Source organism: Plectrocnemia conspersa, unplaced genomic scaffold, assembly GCF_051122295.1.
Source record: "Plectrocnemia conspersa isolate PC_06_02 unplaced genomic scaffold, ASM5112229v1 ptg000014l, whole genome shotgun sequence".
Classification (NCBI taxonomy): Eukaryota; Metazoa; Arthropoda; class Insecta; order Trichoptera; family Polycentropodidae; genus Plectrocnemia; species Plectrocnemia conspersa.
The window spans coordinates 26,011,530-26,024,007 of NW_028277178.1; the positions used below are offsets into that span (position 1 = coordinate 26,011,530).

The window sequence follows — 12,478 nt, forward strand, 5'->3', positions numbered from 1 at the left end:
GACAACACTGATAAACAGTTAATTGCGGTTTTAAATCGATGTTTGGCGCTTTAAGTTTTAAAACGTATTTATGTAGCAAAACGTTGTGGCCGCTTTCGCAGATATAGGACAAAACAAATGTTCTTAACCATTGGATGCTGAGGGTGGGGCCGATATAATTAACAAGTACTAAAATATTTATTCATTTGGTTATACATTTTATTTATTTATATACATCACTGTTTTAAGTAAGCACACCACGAACTCTACAACGAACTTACTTTAAAATGTTATTTATAATTGTATATAAAAAATTATAATGTAGAATAAATTAAACCCTCGATAATTTATTTTAATAACTGATAACTTAATTAATTATTTAGTTATTAAATAATTAGTTGTAACAAGTTGTATTTTTTCATGAAAGCATATTATTGTAAGAAAATGGGGAGAGGGTTGCAAGAGTGCAAAATGTAATTGATGGCTAGGGCAAATTTATTAAGTTGAAAACATACGAGCTAAGGGACACATATTATTTAAATAAATTTCATTTGACGTTTAGTTGTTATCACATATATTTTTGTCAAATGGCAATATTGTTATCTGCGAGCGTGTTGCCTGTGCGTCGCGTGTTCGGTCAAGTTTTGGCTATCTAATTAACGTTTTATTGTTGCTAAGTAGATACATACTTAATATTGGTAAGCACAATACGTTTTTCTATTTCCATTCAGAATACCATAACTATATAAATCACTTGCTCATTAACTTTAAAAGTTTTGTTGTATGGTATGATTTTAATTGAATAAAAATAAGTTTATTAGCTTATATACTTTCAGCTATAGTGCTTAGAATGCTAATTCATAAATTCATACAAGATTCTAACTAGACTGAAAATATTAAAAGACTTAAAAGAACATATAAAAAGTTAATTTCGGAAATTTTCAATTTTTTGAAGGTCAATTTAATCTTGAGGTTATATATGTTTCCATTGAATTTATAATTATTATTCGTTTATAAATTCAGCATGTTCGCTTAAATTTTATGACCGTTTTAAAGGTCAATTTAATCTTAAGAATTTATTCAGCGTGTTGTTGATATTGAATCAAATGTAAAATTATCGCGTAAACATGCATTTATAATTTTATCAAAGAACTCTCAACCTTGAATGATTGATAACGACCGAAAGACCCTTCACTGAGAATAATATTTGTTTTGTACGCTTGCGTCATCATATTAAATTGCTCTTATTGCGATTGCAGCCGCAGTGTTGAAAAAATCGTCGACTTACAATGACTACTTCTGGATCTCTCGGTAAAGAAACTAGTTATTTTTTTTTACAAATAACTATTTTAATATTTTAAAATCGTTTAATTTGGCCGTTTTTCACATTCCAGCGTTATTCAGTGTCTCCGATAAGACAGGCTTGGTACCGTTCGCCAAATTTCTCTCAGAATGCGGCTTAAAGCTGATCGCCAGCGGCGGCACAGCTGTGATGCTCAAACAGGCGGGATTGAACGTCACAGAAATTTCGGACGTCACCGGAGCGCCGGAGATGCTCGGCGGTCGCGTTAAAACACTGCATCCCGCCGTGCACGCTGGCATATTGTCGAGACTGACGGACTCTGACCAAAGCGATATGGCCAAGTGCAAGTACTCCATGATCAGCGTTGTGGTTTGCAATCTATATCCGTTTGTTGACACAATTTCCAAACCGAACGTCACCATTGAAGACGCCGTTGAGAACGTCGACATTGGCGGTGTCACACTATTGAGAGCCGCTGCTAAGAATCACGATAGAGTCACTGTCTTGTGTGATCCGACGGATTACACAGATGTTATGATCGAAATGTCCAACTCCTCGGAAAAGAAAACGTCTAAAAAAATAAGGTACATTTTTATTTTTATGTAATATCCGCGGGTGATGATTCAACTTTTTTCTTGCTATATATGTTATAATTTATTTAAGGCAAGAGTTAGCATTGAAAGCTTTCACTCATACGGCAGAATACGATACAGCCATTTCGGATTACTTTCGTAAACAATATTCAGCTGGTACATCACAAATGAATTTGAGATATGGTAAGCAGAATCAAATAAAGCAACAATTTATTCGTATCTACAAATATAATTTTTATTAAAATTAGGAATGAATCCTCACCAAACGCCGGCACAGATTTTCACCACCAATTATCAGTTGCCTATTACACCGCTAAACGGCTCTCCAGGGTTCATAAATTTGTGTGATGCCTTAAACGCTTGGCAACTCGTCAAAGAGTTGAAGCAGGCACTCGGTTTACCGGCAGCTGCCAGTTTTAAGCACGTATCGCCAGCTGGAGCGGCTGTGGGATTACCGTTGAATTCTGAACAGGTAAATTTGTTGACTAATATAGTAATATTTGTATACTAATTGATTGTTTATTATCTAGGCATCTTTGTGCATGGTGTCCGATCTTCACGCAAATCTCACGCCGTTGGCTACAGCTTATGCTAGAGCGCGTGGCGCCGATCGAATGAGTTCGTTCGGAGACTTCGTTGCTCTTTCTGATGAATGTGATGCCATCACTGCAAAAATCATCAGTCGCGAAGTTTCCGATGGTATTATTGCCCCTGGATACAGTGCAGAAGCTTTAACTATCCTTAAAAAGAAGAAAGGTGGAAAGTACTGTGTGATTCAAGTAAATATAGCAATATATCCTTTTGTATTTGTAGCAAAAAGTTGGCTCTTTATGATAGTTTAAAGATTAATTTTAATGAAGTAAATACAATGGTATATAAATAATCAGTATGTGCATTGTAACTGGGGTTTGCAATACCGGTAAAAAGTCCTTCGATACTATCGATATTACAAAATGAAATACCGGTAGTACCGAAAAAAAAAAGTTTTATTTTTAAATCTGTAAGTTTTATTTGCCGAAAATATCTCCATGTCTCCGTAGCTTAGAACTACGAAAACGACGGTGCCCATATTGCTTGAAAGCAGAAGCGGAGACTAAATTATGCTTATTATAAGGGATTAATCTAAGTAGTGTTTTCGGCGGAGAATATTAAAGTAGAATAGTATTTTTTATTCTATAATATTCACATAAACATATGTAACTTAAATTTAACGTTTAACATTAGTAGAAATCAATATACATATATACAAAAAATAAATCTGTAAAAAATAAATATTATTGAGATATTCTTCAATAATTATCAAATGTGCAATAATTAAAATAAAAATATATAAATAAATCACATCTTAATTATATAAATATCACAATCATTAACCGCTTGCTAGTTTATCATATTATGTTTAATATTTATATGATTAAAGTGGGAACGCTCGTTACTGAGCGTTCTCACTGCGACGGCGCCGACACGATTTTATTGCTTTTGAAGCGAATTTTTGCCTTCTGAGAAGTGACAATTGTTTTTGCGCCCTCCTATTGACCAAAATTCGGTTTGAATATACTTTGACCAGTACTCTTGTATCAGAAGTCCATAGTAATTTTTATCATTTTTTTAAAACATAGTGTAATATCTAACTGCAGACTAACTGTGGAGCAATTTGCGATATGCGACGTCTGTCTGTACTTCTTATTCTGTGTATTTTCCCCTGAGAGATGAAGGACTAATTTTGTATATTGCCCTTGACCTAATGAAAGCTATAAAACTGTAATTAGTTTTAGAGCTTTCATTAGGTTAGGTCTGGGATTGAACAGCAAGTGTACGTTTCGCAGCTGTCAAATTGAGTTTCATAGACATTTTAGAGCAGCATATAATTTCACTAGTGCATATCAGTTAAATTATATTTTTTCTCTAGTAGAAATATATATATTTGTAGTGGATCCTCAAGGGATCCGGTAAAGGTTCGAAAGTGTAGTGAAAGAACGATATGGCGTAGCGTTGTTTATTCGCAGCGGCGTCGCGGTAGGACGGGTTAGCGCCAGTCCTTACCGTACGACTGCCGGCTGTCAGCAAAAGAAGAGCGTTTTGCAGCAAACAGGCTGTTTTATAGGCACGCTTTTGGCCTTGACAATGTTTATGTTGGCCATAACCCAGTATACAATATTCTAAATATATATATATATAATGGTGAAAATGTATTTGAACTTCACTAGTGAAAATATAACTTCATCGAAAAATTCACATTCACTGTAACATTTATACATTGCATGTAAATAAATATTTATAAGTATGTAAATGTATATATTGCCATATGTGGAAAAGTTGAAATCGTATAACATATCAAATAAATTATATTTTCAATGCTATAAATATATATCTACCGGTGAAAATGTATTCTGATATGAATTCACTGAAATGACTTGTCTTTAAAAATATTTTCGGAATAGATTAGACTATGTGGTCGTTTTTTTAATATTTTGATTTTATTAAAATTCATTGTATTGCATTAAATGACATGCATATTTTTGGCCAAATTCAATTTGCCCCTCTGCCCCCCAAATGAGGTCCCTGCATAAATTTAATTATAAAGCTTTCACTATGATTTTTTTATTACCAATTAATTAAAATAATAATAATACTGTCAATAAAAGTAATCCTGGTATTGAAAATTCCAGTATTATTGCAATCTCTAATCGTAACATACTCATGCATTATCAATTATACAAATGCAAATAATAGTGATTTTAGAGTATTTTATCAAAGAGAAATTCTTAAAAAATATTTATTTTTCCAAAGAAATAGAAAACAAAATTAAGAAAATTTTAAGAATAATATAATTAAAAAGAATTACTGATTAAAACATCAGTACCTGTTTTAAAATTACACCAGTCTTTTGCTTTCTTCTACTACACGTAAATTAATTTTTTAGATGGACTGTAGTTATGTACCGCCGATCATGGAACGTAAAACTTTATTCGGTCTGACTTTGGAGCAAAAAAGAAATGATGCCATTATTGACGGAACAATGTTCAAAAATGTTGCGACTACAAATAAGAATCTCCCCGAATCTGCCATACGGGACTTGATCATTGCAACGATAGCTTTGAAATATACACAGAGCAACTCAGTCTGCTACGCGAGAGACGGACAGGTTTGTATTGAATGTTTGTTAATTGTTCAAGGTTTGTTTATTAATGTTTGTTTTTTGTTAGGTTATTGGAATTGGCGCTGGTCAACAATCTCGCATCCATTGCACACGCTTAGCGGGTGAGAAGGCCGAGAATTGGTGGATGCGTCAGCATCCGTTTGTTCAAGGCATGAAGTTCAAGCCAAACGTCATGAGAGCTAACATATCAAATGCGATTGATAACTATGTAAATAACACTGTTGGTAAGATAATTTTGCCGCTAAACTATAATAATAATGTATAAGATTCAAAAAGTAAAGATATAAATTTAAAAAATATTTCTAAGCAATTTTATTTAGGGATTGATTTATAATACATTTGGTACGCTCTTTATTTTTCGAGATTGTCCACCTTAATGTGTATGTTGTTATCGATAGTTTCAATCTTTTGGTTTGAAAAGTTTATTGATTTTTACAAATTAAAACAAGGAGCTCATCAAAGAATTAATGGCCTTCCATTAATCATAAATGTCACTTTTTCAAGCTTTAAATTCATATTAGGAATTTGCGTCGCAAACGTTGTTTTAGCTGAGGTCTGGTCAAGTGTTGTTAACCAAGTATAAAATATTCGCCTTAATTTTTACTGACCTTATACAATGTGTCGATTTTTATTTATATATTTAATCATTAATTATAAATTTTAATAGGAGTAGATATGCCAGTATCTGATTGGGAGGCTGCATTTGAAACCGTACCGCCAAAGCTAGAGAAAGCCGAACGATCCAGCTGGTTGGCAAAGTTAGATAAGGTCGCATTAGCTTCCGACGCATTCTTTCCATTCCGTGACAACATCGACAGGGCCGTTCAGGTTTGTCTTAAAATATAATGCTGATTTTAAGAAAAAATAATATTAATTTCTATGTTTCATTTTTAGTATGGTGTCCAATATATTGGTAGTCCTTCAGGATCCAATAATGACGAAGATGTTGTCAAAGCTTGTAACGATCATGGAATAACATTGGCATTCACAAATCTTCGTTTATTCCATCATTAAAAATGTAATCATTCCAAATTTATAATAACAACTAGGTTGTTACTCTTGTTTTTTTTTAAATATTTTTATAAATATAATATACCTATATATTTTAACATTGAAATATATACATATGTGATTACTTTTTGTAAATACTTAATAATATAAATGTCGTTTTTTTGAAATTCCTTTTATCCTAATTATGGTGACATTGAGTTTATAACAGTTATAGTATAGAATGGAGTGATGAATTTGTTTATGATTTAAACATAAAACATAGAATTATTTTAAGAGATATGTGCATTTAAATATATATACTTTGTTCCATTAAACAAATTGTTTGTGCACGTATCTAAGGTTATTCTTCATATTTTTCCTTCAGAGGATTCTTTGCAGAGAGTTATTTATAAGGTGTTCACTGTTCTGACCAATGCTTGTTTGCTCACATCTAATCTGTCCAACAGTAATGCACAAACAATTCGTTTTATGGAACAGTTATTTTATATACTTTGAATCAAATTTTAATATTATTAATTTATTCCTAAACATTAAAGTGGATATTTTATAGATTTTAAAATCCATTTGATCAATAAGCAAGTGTATGAGAAAAATGTATTATGAAATCAGACAATATTAAATGAAGTAATTTTACTATTTAATATGTTACTAGTGACTAGCTTAATCCATTACACGTGGATCTGAATGATTATTACATTAAAAAATATTCGTTTTATGAACAATTTTTTCTAGCATTATAGATCAATGTTACAAGTCAGTGATTATTACCCAAAAGACCTGTGTTTAAATTCTATTATCTTTTTTTTCGTGTCTGTAGGCTTGGAATTAGTGATTATTATATAAATCCGATCGATCATCAAAGTTCAGGTTATTCTAGATTTTCCAAAATAAATAAATATAGTGATGATTAATTAAAATCAAATTAGATCGTACATATTAGGTACAAAAAAATTCTAATAAAAAAATAACTGTAGGAAATCCTTATATTATCATTTTAAGCATATGCAGTGGGGAAGGGGACGGACCGCCCTGGGCGGCATTTGCTTGAGGGTAGTATTTTCGCAATGAAAGGACCGTTCATATTATGTGGTTCTCAAACCGAATGCGCTAAAAATATATATTCAGGCTTCCATAAAATATTTCACTTGTATAAGGAAGGGTCAGCGAAATTGTGACAGTCTGTGACAATCCCGGTGTCTGGGGGGTAGGTTTTAAATATGTGACATCCCGAATTTGAATTTGTTAAAATTATAACCATCGTGACCTGACAGGTAAACCCAATGCGTCACGATTGCCAAATATATGCTTATGAATATCGAGTACATCTTCTATTATTATTATACAGAACACTTGTGGAAGAAATTTTTCAGCGACATCACATAAATGCATTTGAATAATAGAGCCATTCAAATGAATTCGAAAAAATGAATTCGTTAAAAGTTAACAGCATATTCTGCAAAAAATGACCGTCTACAAACAAATGTACTTTACAAAATGCAGTAACGTCACGACCCAAAAATTGCAACATTAAAAGGTCGCTAACAGAAAAGAAAATAGGAAAAACTGTACACAGCAGTAAAAGCAACTCTCCTTTACTGGTACAGAATACAGGTTAAAAAATAATACGTTAATTTAGCCGATAGTATACGCTTTTGAAAATCCACAACTCCATCAGCTAAATTTTACACACGCATTAGCTCCAATGAGTTGAGTAAAAGCAGGTATAAAAATAACTTTTATCCTTCAAACAGTGAGGATTTTTGGTAAGTAAAAGTCATTCATATTCAGAATTTCGCATGACTTTCGCTCTGGAGTACTGCGCACTCCGGCGCTAGGCCAGACCTCCTTCCTTGGTCTTTTACTAAGACTTTTTATTAAGAATAAAATATCGATTCTGCTACAGGAATTGTTTATACACACTATTGTATTGCCTTCGAAATATTTATTTAGAGCGCCGGGTCATAACCGGGTGGCGAACCTCTAAGGAAGTGGATTTTAACCATTTTAATTCCAAGGGCCCATTTTACCAGTCAGATGGAGTTCACGAACGCTTCTAAAATACATTTTTAAGCAGTAAGTATATTGAAAAAAGTTGCAGAAATTAAAAAAAACATGTATATACCAGGCGCGTACGGTGAGATACATTACCTTTCGCCCGCTCGCGTGTTTAGTGACGAGAGTGAGTGAGAGACATGGGAGTGCGTTACGTGCGTTCTGAACGCCCACTTCTTTTCATTCACTCTCGTCACTTAACACGCGAGCGAGCGAAAGGGAATGTATTATATCTCACCCTATACGCCTGTATATTACCTATTAAACTATGGGCAAAAAATAATAAAGAAATAGCCATTGCATTCTCTGATTACCTAACAAAGGCTTTTGAATTTTCAGCATCATGTCTAGAAAAAAATAAAAATAGTGTGGTACTTTAAACTTATTTATTTCGGAAATATTTTTTATATTAAATAAAAATCCTGTTTTTCAAAAAAAAAAAAAAAAAAATAATCTAATGTTCGTCAATTTGTTGACGATTTCTAAAATAAATATAAATATTTTTTTAAGTTTTCTTCTAGATTACTGCTTATTTCATGTAGACGTTCATAATCGAACATTAATATTTTTTCTATTAAAATTGGGTCTATATAAGATTAGTTAGATAATTCTATTTCTTAGAATTTGGTTTTATTCGGTTAAATATTCTGTACATGACTTTAATGGTGATATTATTGATTCTGAATTAAGACTTTCGTCTAACATTGTTATATTAATTAATATTATATATTTTAAGATGTTATACCAAGTTATGAAAAGCGTAAAAATCAATTATCTGATAATATTTTCCACCTGCAAGTTCAGGCTAAAAATATGTCTCAATGGTCTCTAATCGTGCTCACACGCTCCCATTATTGTTTATTATCAAACGTTTATTATATTACGATAATTAATTTAATAAACATACCAGTATATACAATACATGTTACTGGTTTTAACCAGTGGTGTAGTGGAGCCGGAACGACGTTTTTTTTATCTTTATTTAAGGCAAATTAAATAGTCACTGAGAACACATTTTTTACGGCACACTGCACAACTTAACTATAACGAAACAAACAAAATAATTAGGGTAATCGTAATAAACTAATATCTTATTGTTTATCCTATTATGTTTAATATTTATAGGATTCCGTGAAGTAAGCAAAAAATTTTCAATTCACGAAAATAGAAAAAGCCTGTTGCTTTATTTATAAATCAGGTATAAATAATAATAATAGTAACTATTTTTAATGGCAATATTATTTAAACACATAGAACAGAAACAAAACGTTTAGACCCTTCAGTAATCGTTACGTTTCCCAACTGTTAAAAATGACATTTGGCTTAGTTACAAAAAACACTACCGGAGCGCTACTATCTCATTTTTATGTTTAAATTTTTAACGGATTTATTCAACGCGTTACTTAGCTTTAATTCGTTCTTGTGTTTGTTATTTTTATTATTTGTTTTTGTTACTAAGGCAACAACACGTGCATTAATTTTAGAATTGGTATTTTTAAATATATTAATATTTGTGTAAATTTGGTTAAAGTCTGATTTAGCTTGGTTTAAAACCGGTAACCAAGTATTTGAAAGTATTTTTTCGTCGTCCCTTTTATTAAGTGCTATTTTTCTTTAAATTTCGGTTGCAATTGCTTCCCTATATATTTTTTATAATTGATTTATGATTTCTGAGAAGTGATATTTGTTTTTGCGCTCTCTTATTGACTAAAATTCGGTTTAAATATACTTTGACTAACACTCTTATATCATAAGTCTGTAGTAATACCGGTAAGAATAGCAATCTTATTTTTAAAACATAGTGTAATATCCAAGTGTAGATAAACTATGGAGCAATACGCGAGATGCGACGCCTGTCTGTATTTCTTCCGCTTACTGCCCCTTGATGGATGAGTTGATTTAGTTTGTATTTTGGATTTGACCTGATGAAAGTTCTAAAACTATAATTAGTTTTAGGACTTTCATTTGGTTAGGTTTGGGTTAGAATAGCAAATGGACGTTTCGCAACTGTCAATTGAGTTTCATACATTTTGGAGCAGTATGTATAGAAAAGTTAATCATATTATTTTACGAGTATTTTTCAGATAAATTATATTTTTACTGGTGAAAATGTATTCCGATGTGATTTTAATGAAATGACATTTTAAAAAATAATTTTGGTATAGACTGTTTTTTATATTTTTTTTGAGGGATATAGTCGTTTTTTTAATATGTCGTTTCTATTAAAATTCATAGCAATTCATTAAATGACATGCATTTTTCTGGCCAAATTCAACATGGAGAAAATACCCCCCCATCTGCTCCTCTAAATAACGTCTTTGAAAAAACTTCGCTCTGTTCCTTTGAATAATACTTAATGCTTATTGTGAAAGTACTACCTATAAAGTAGGTGCTTTTGAATTGTATGTACATATAAAAAAGCAAAAGTAACTTATACCCGAAATACATATGTATATCGCAAACAACTTGTTTAGTTCGGATTTGTTATTTTAAGTATTTTTTTAGTTTTTTTATTATAAATATATCAATGAGCACGGCCCCCAGGAATTTGTCCTCTCCTTCCCCTCTCGATAGGCCTTCTCATAACCTACATTATTTTTTAAATCGTGGATTGGTTTGAAGTTTATAAGAAAACTTTTTATGCGATTTTATTTCCTTATTTTGTATTATCAATAATAGGTCACTTAGGTTCTTCAGCGTTTTCACATATCAAATTGGGGAAAAATGAAGCTTTTTGTATTAATTTACATAAAAGCTGAGATACCCCGCGTCAAATGATGGTAGGGAATTACACACGTAACTAGTGTGGTAGTAAATACTACCTGAAATTGGGTAATTTCCACGGTAGATAACGCTGAACGATTGACCCACTTATTCATGCGGGCCGTCAGATGACAGACAGCTGATCGCGCCGTGTATAGGTGCGCTGAAAGTCAGGTGCGCCAATAGCGTCGGGGGGCGGAGTCCGCCGGACCGCCCCGCGCCCCCGCCACGCGCCGCCAGTGCCGGCGTTTGTTGTCATTTTGCCGTAGCCTGTCTTTTTGAGTCGCACTCGCTCTATTTCCACTATTGCCTGCACCGCATCGTTCCGTCCGTCGTGCTGTGAACACCCGTGCCATGATTCGTGCGAGTGAAGTGCAGTGATGGAAAAATAGGAAAGAAAATGGATTCAGCGCGAGCCCGGAGGAAACAGGCGAAGCCGCAGAGGAAAACAGGTGAGTGACGTTTTCTCTTTCACCACGTGGCGCATTTCCCCCGTGAATAGCACAACACCCCCACCCCAGATCCAGACTTGCGTGATGGTACTCTGGTCACGTGACCGAGACCGTCAGCTGGGAACGATGAACCGTCATTGTCGCTTCGTCTACGCGAGGGTCAGGGTCGCCGAGGTGCGACGCGATTTTATGGGATTCTCCCGACTTTTCTTCAATTTAAAGTCTGTTGCGCATACATGATTACCAATCTCTTTTATGGCAAGCTTAAATTGGATTTTCCTGGAGGTTTTTCTTTGTTGTTTTTTATGTCATTTATAATGGTTAAAAGCAGTATTTGCAGATATTATTGGTTGTTCAGATAATTTTATTTTAGAAATACTTAACGATAATAATTTTAGCATTTGGAAACCTCAGCATAAAAATAATACTAACAACGTTATCTGTACCTATCTACAAGTATATTTTTTAAATTTTCATAATACATACAATATTTTTAATGCTTAAATCGAAAACTATACATTAGGTAAGAATTAATTAATAAAAAATGATCACATCATATATTAAAAGTCGGGTAAGGTCTCATTATCGTTGAAATAATAAAAAAATGTAATTTGTATAGGGAAAGGGGGGGGGGGACGTTATTTGTATATATTTATTTGGGTTTTATTATGGCCATAATTTGGCGGTTTTCTGGAAAAACTGAAGTAACGGATATTCTCTTTGTGAACTTTGGCGGGTTCGCAACGCCGATGCGGCCTCGTGCACCGTCCACTTATTATTATGTAAACAATTAACGTTAATTAACGACTTTTGTTTAAACAGCTCATTTTAATATTTTGGAGGTTATAGAAAAGTTTTGAACTTTATAGTAGGTGGTTTAGTTATATACTCAAAAGAAAAACCGTTATCTGAATATAAAAATGGCTAATTTAACATTTCTAGAAAATTTCGTTAATAAATTACAATAAAAAATAAATTCTGCTAAACATCAGTAAAGTCATTTCAGTTTTTTTCAAGGGGAGGGGGCAAAAGTTGGACAGTCAGTGGTCATTTTTTATATTTCCATTTCAATAAAACATGCATTTTCTTTTTCCACGTCAAAAGCAATAAAATCGTGCCGTCGCAGTAGAAATGCTTGATTTTCTAGAGTTCATATCCAGACTTG

The 12,478-nt window shown here is 32.8% G+C and overlaps 2 protein-coding genes across 2 annotated transcripts in view; both read left to right on the forward strand.

The window, feature by feature from the left end:
- The first annotated feature begins 561 nt into the window (after positions 1–561).
- On the forward strand, positions 562–6,197 carry LOC148226632 (bifunctional purine biosynthesis protein ATIC). The gene is made up of 10 exons (XM_088204248.1): positions 562–677; positions 1,239–1,290; positions 1,374–1,866; positions 1,946–2,058; positions 2,124–2,347; positions 2,406–2,654; positions 4,799–5,020; positions 5,082–5,259; positions 5,703–5,863; positions 5,930–6,197. The coding sequence occupies exons 2-10, from the start codon at positions 1,269–1,271 to the stop codon at positions 6,047–6,049; spliced, it is 1,782 nt and encodes a 593-aa protein (XP_088060374.1). The 5' UTR covers positions 562–677; positions 1,239–1,268; the 3' UTR covers positions 6,050–6,197.
- Positions 6,198–11,172: 4,975 nt separating this feature from the next.
- LOC148226633 (uncharacterized) overlaps positions 11,173–12,478 on the forward strand; it is a 618,271-nt gene continuing 616,965 nt past the window's right edge. The window contains exon 1 of the mRNA XM_088204621.1: positions 11,173–11,313. Coding sequence (XP_088060747.1) covers positions 11,262–11,313 — 52 coding nt within the window. The 5' untranslated portion in view covers positions 11,173–11,261. The remainder of the gene's footprint in view (positions 11,314–12,478) is intronic.

Coding starts and splice junctions, on each gene's coding strand:
- LOC148226632 (XM_088204248.1), top strand. CDS start 1,269: ATGACTACTTCTGGATCTCTCG. Junction 5,260..5,702: donor CTATGTAAATAACACTGTTG/GTAAGATAATTT, acceptor AAATTTTAATAG/GAGTAGATATGCCAGTATCT. Junction 5,864..5,929: donor ACATCGACAGGGCCGTTCAG/GTTTGTCTTAAA, acceptor TTTCATTTTTAG/TATGGTGTCCAATATATTGG.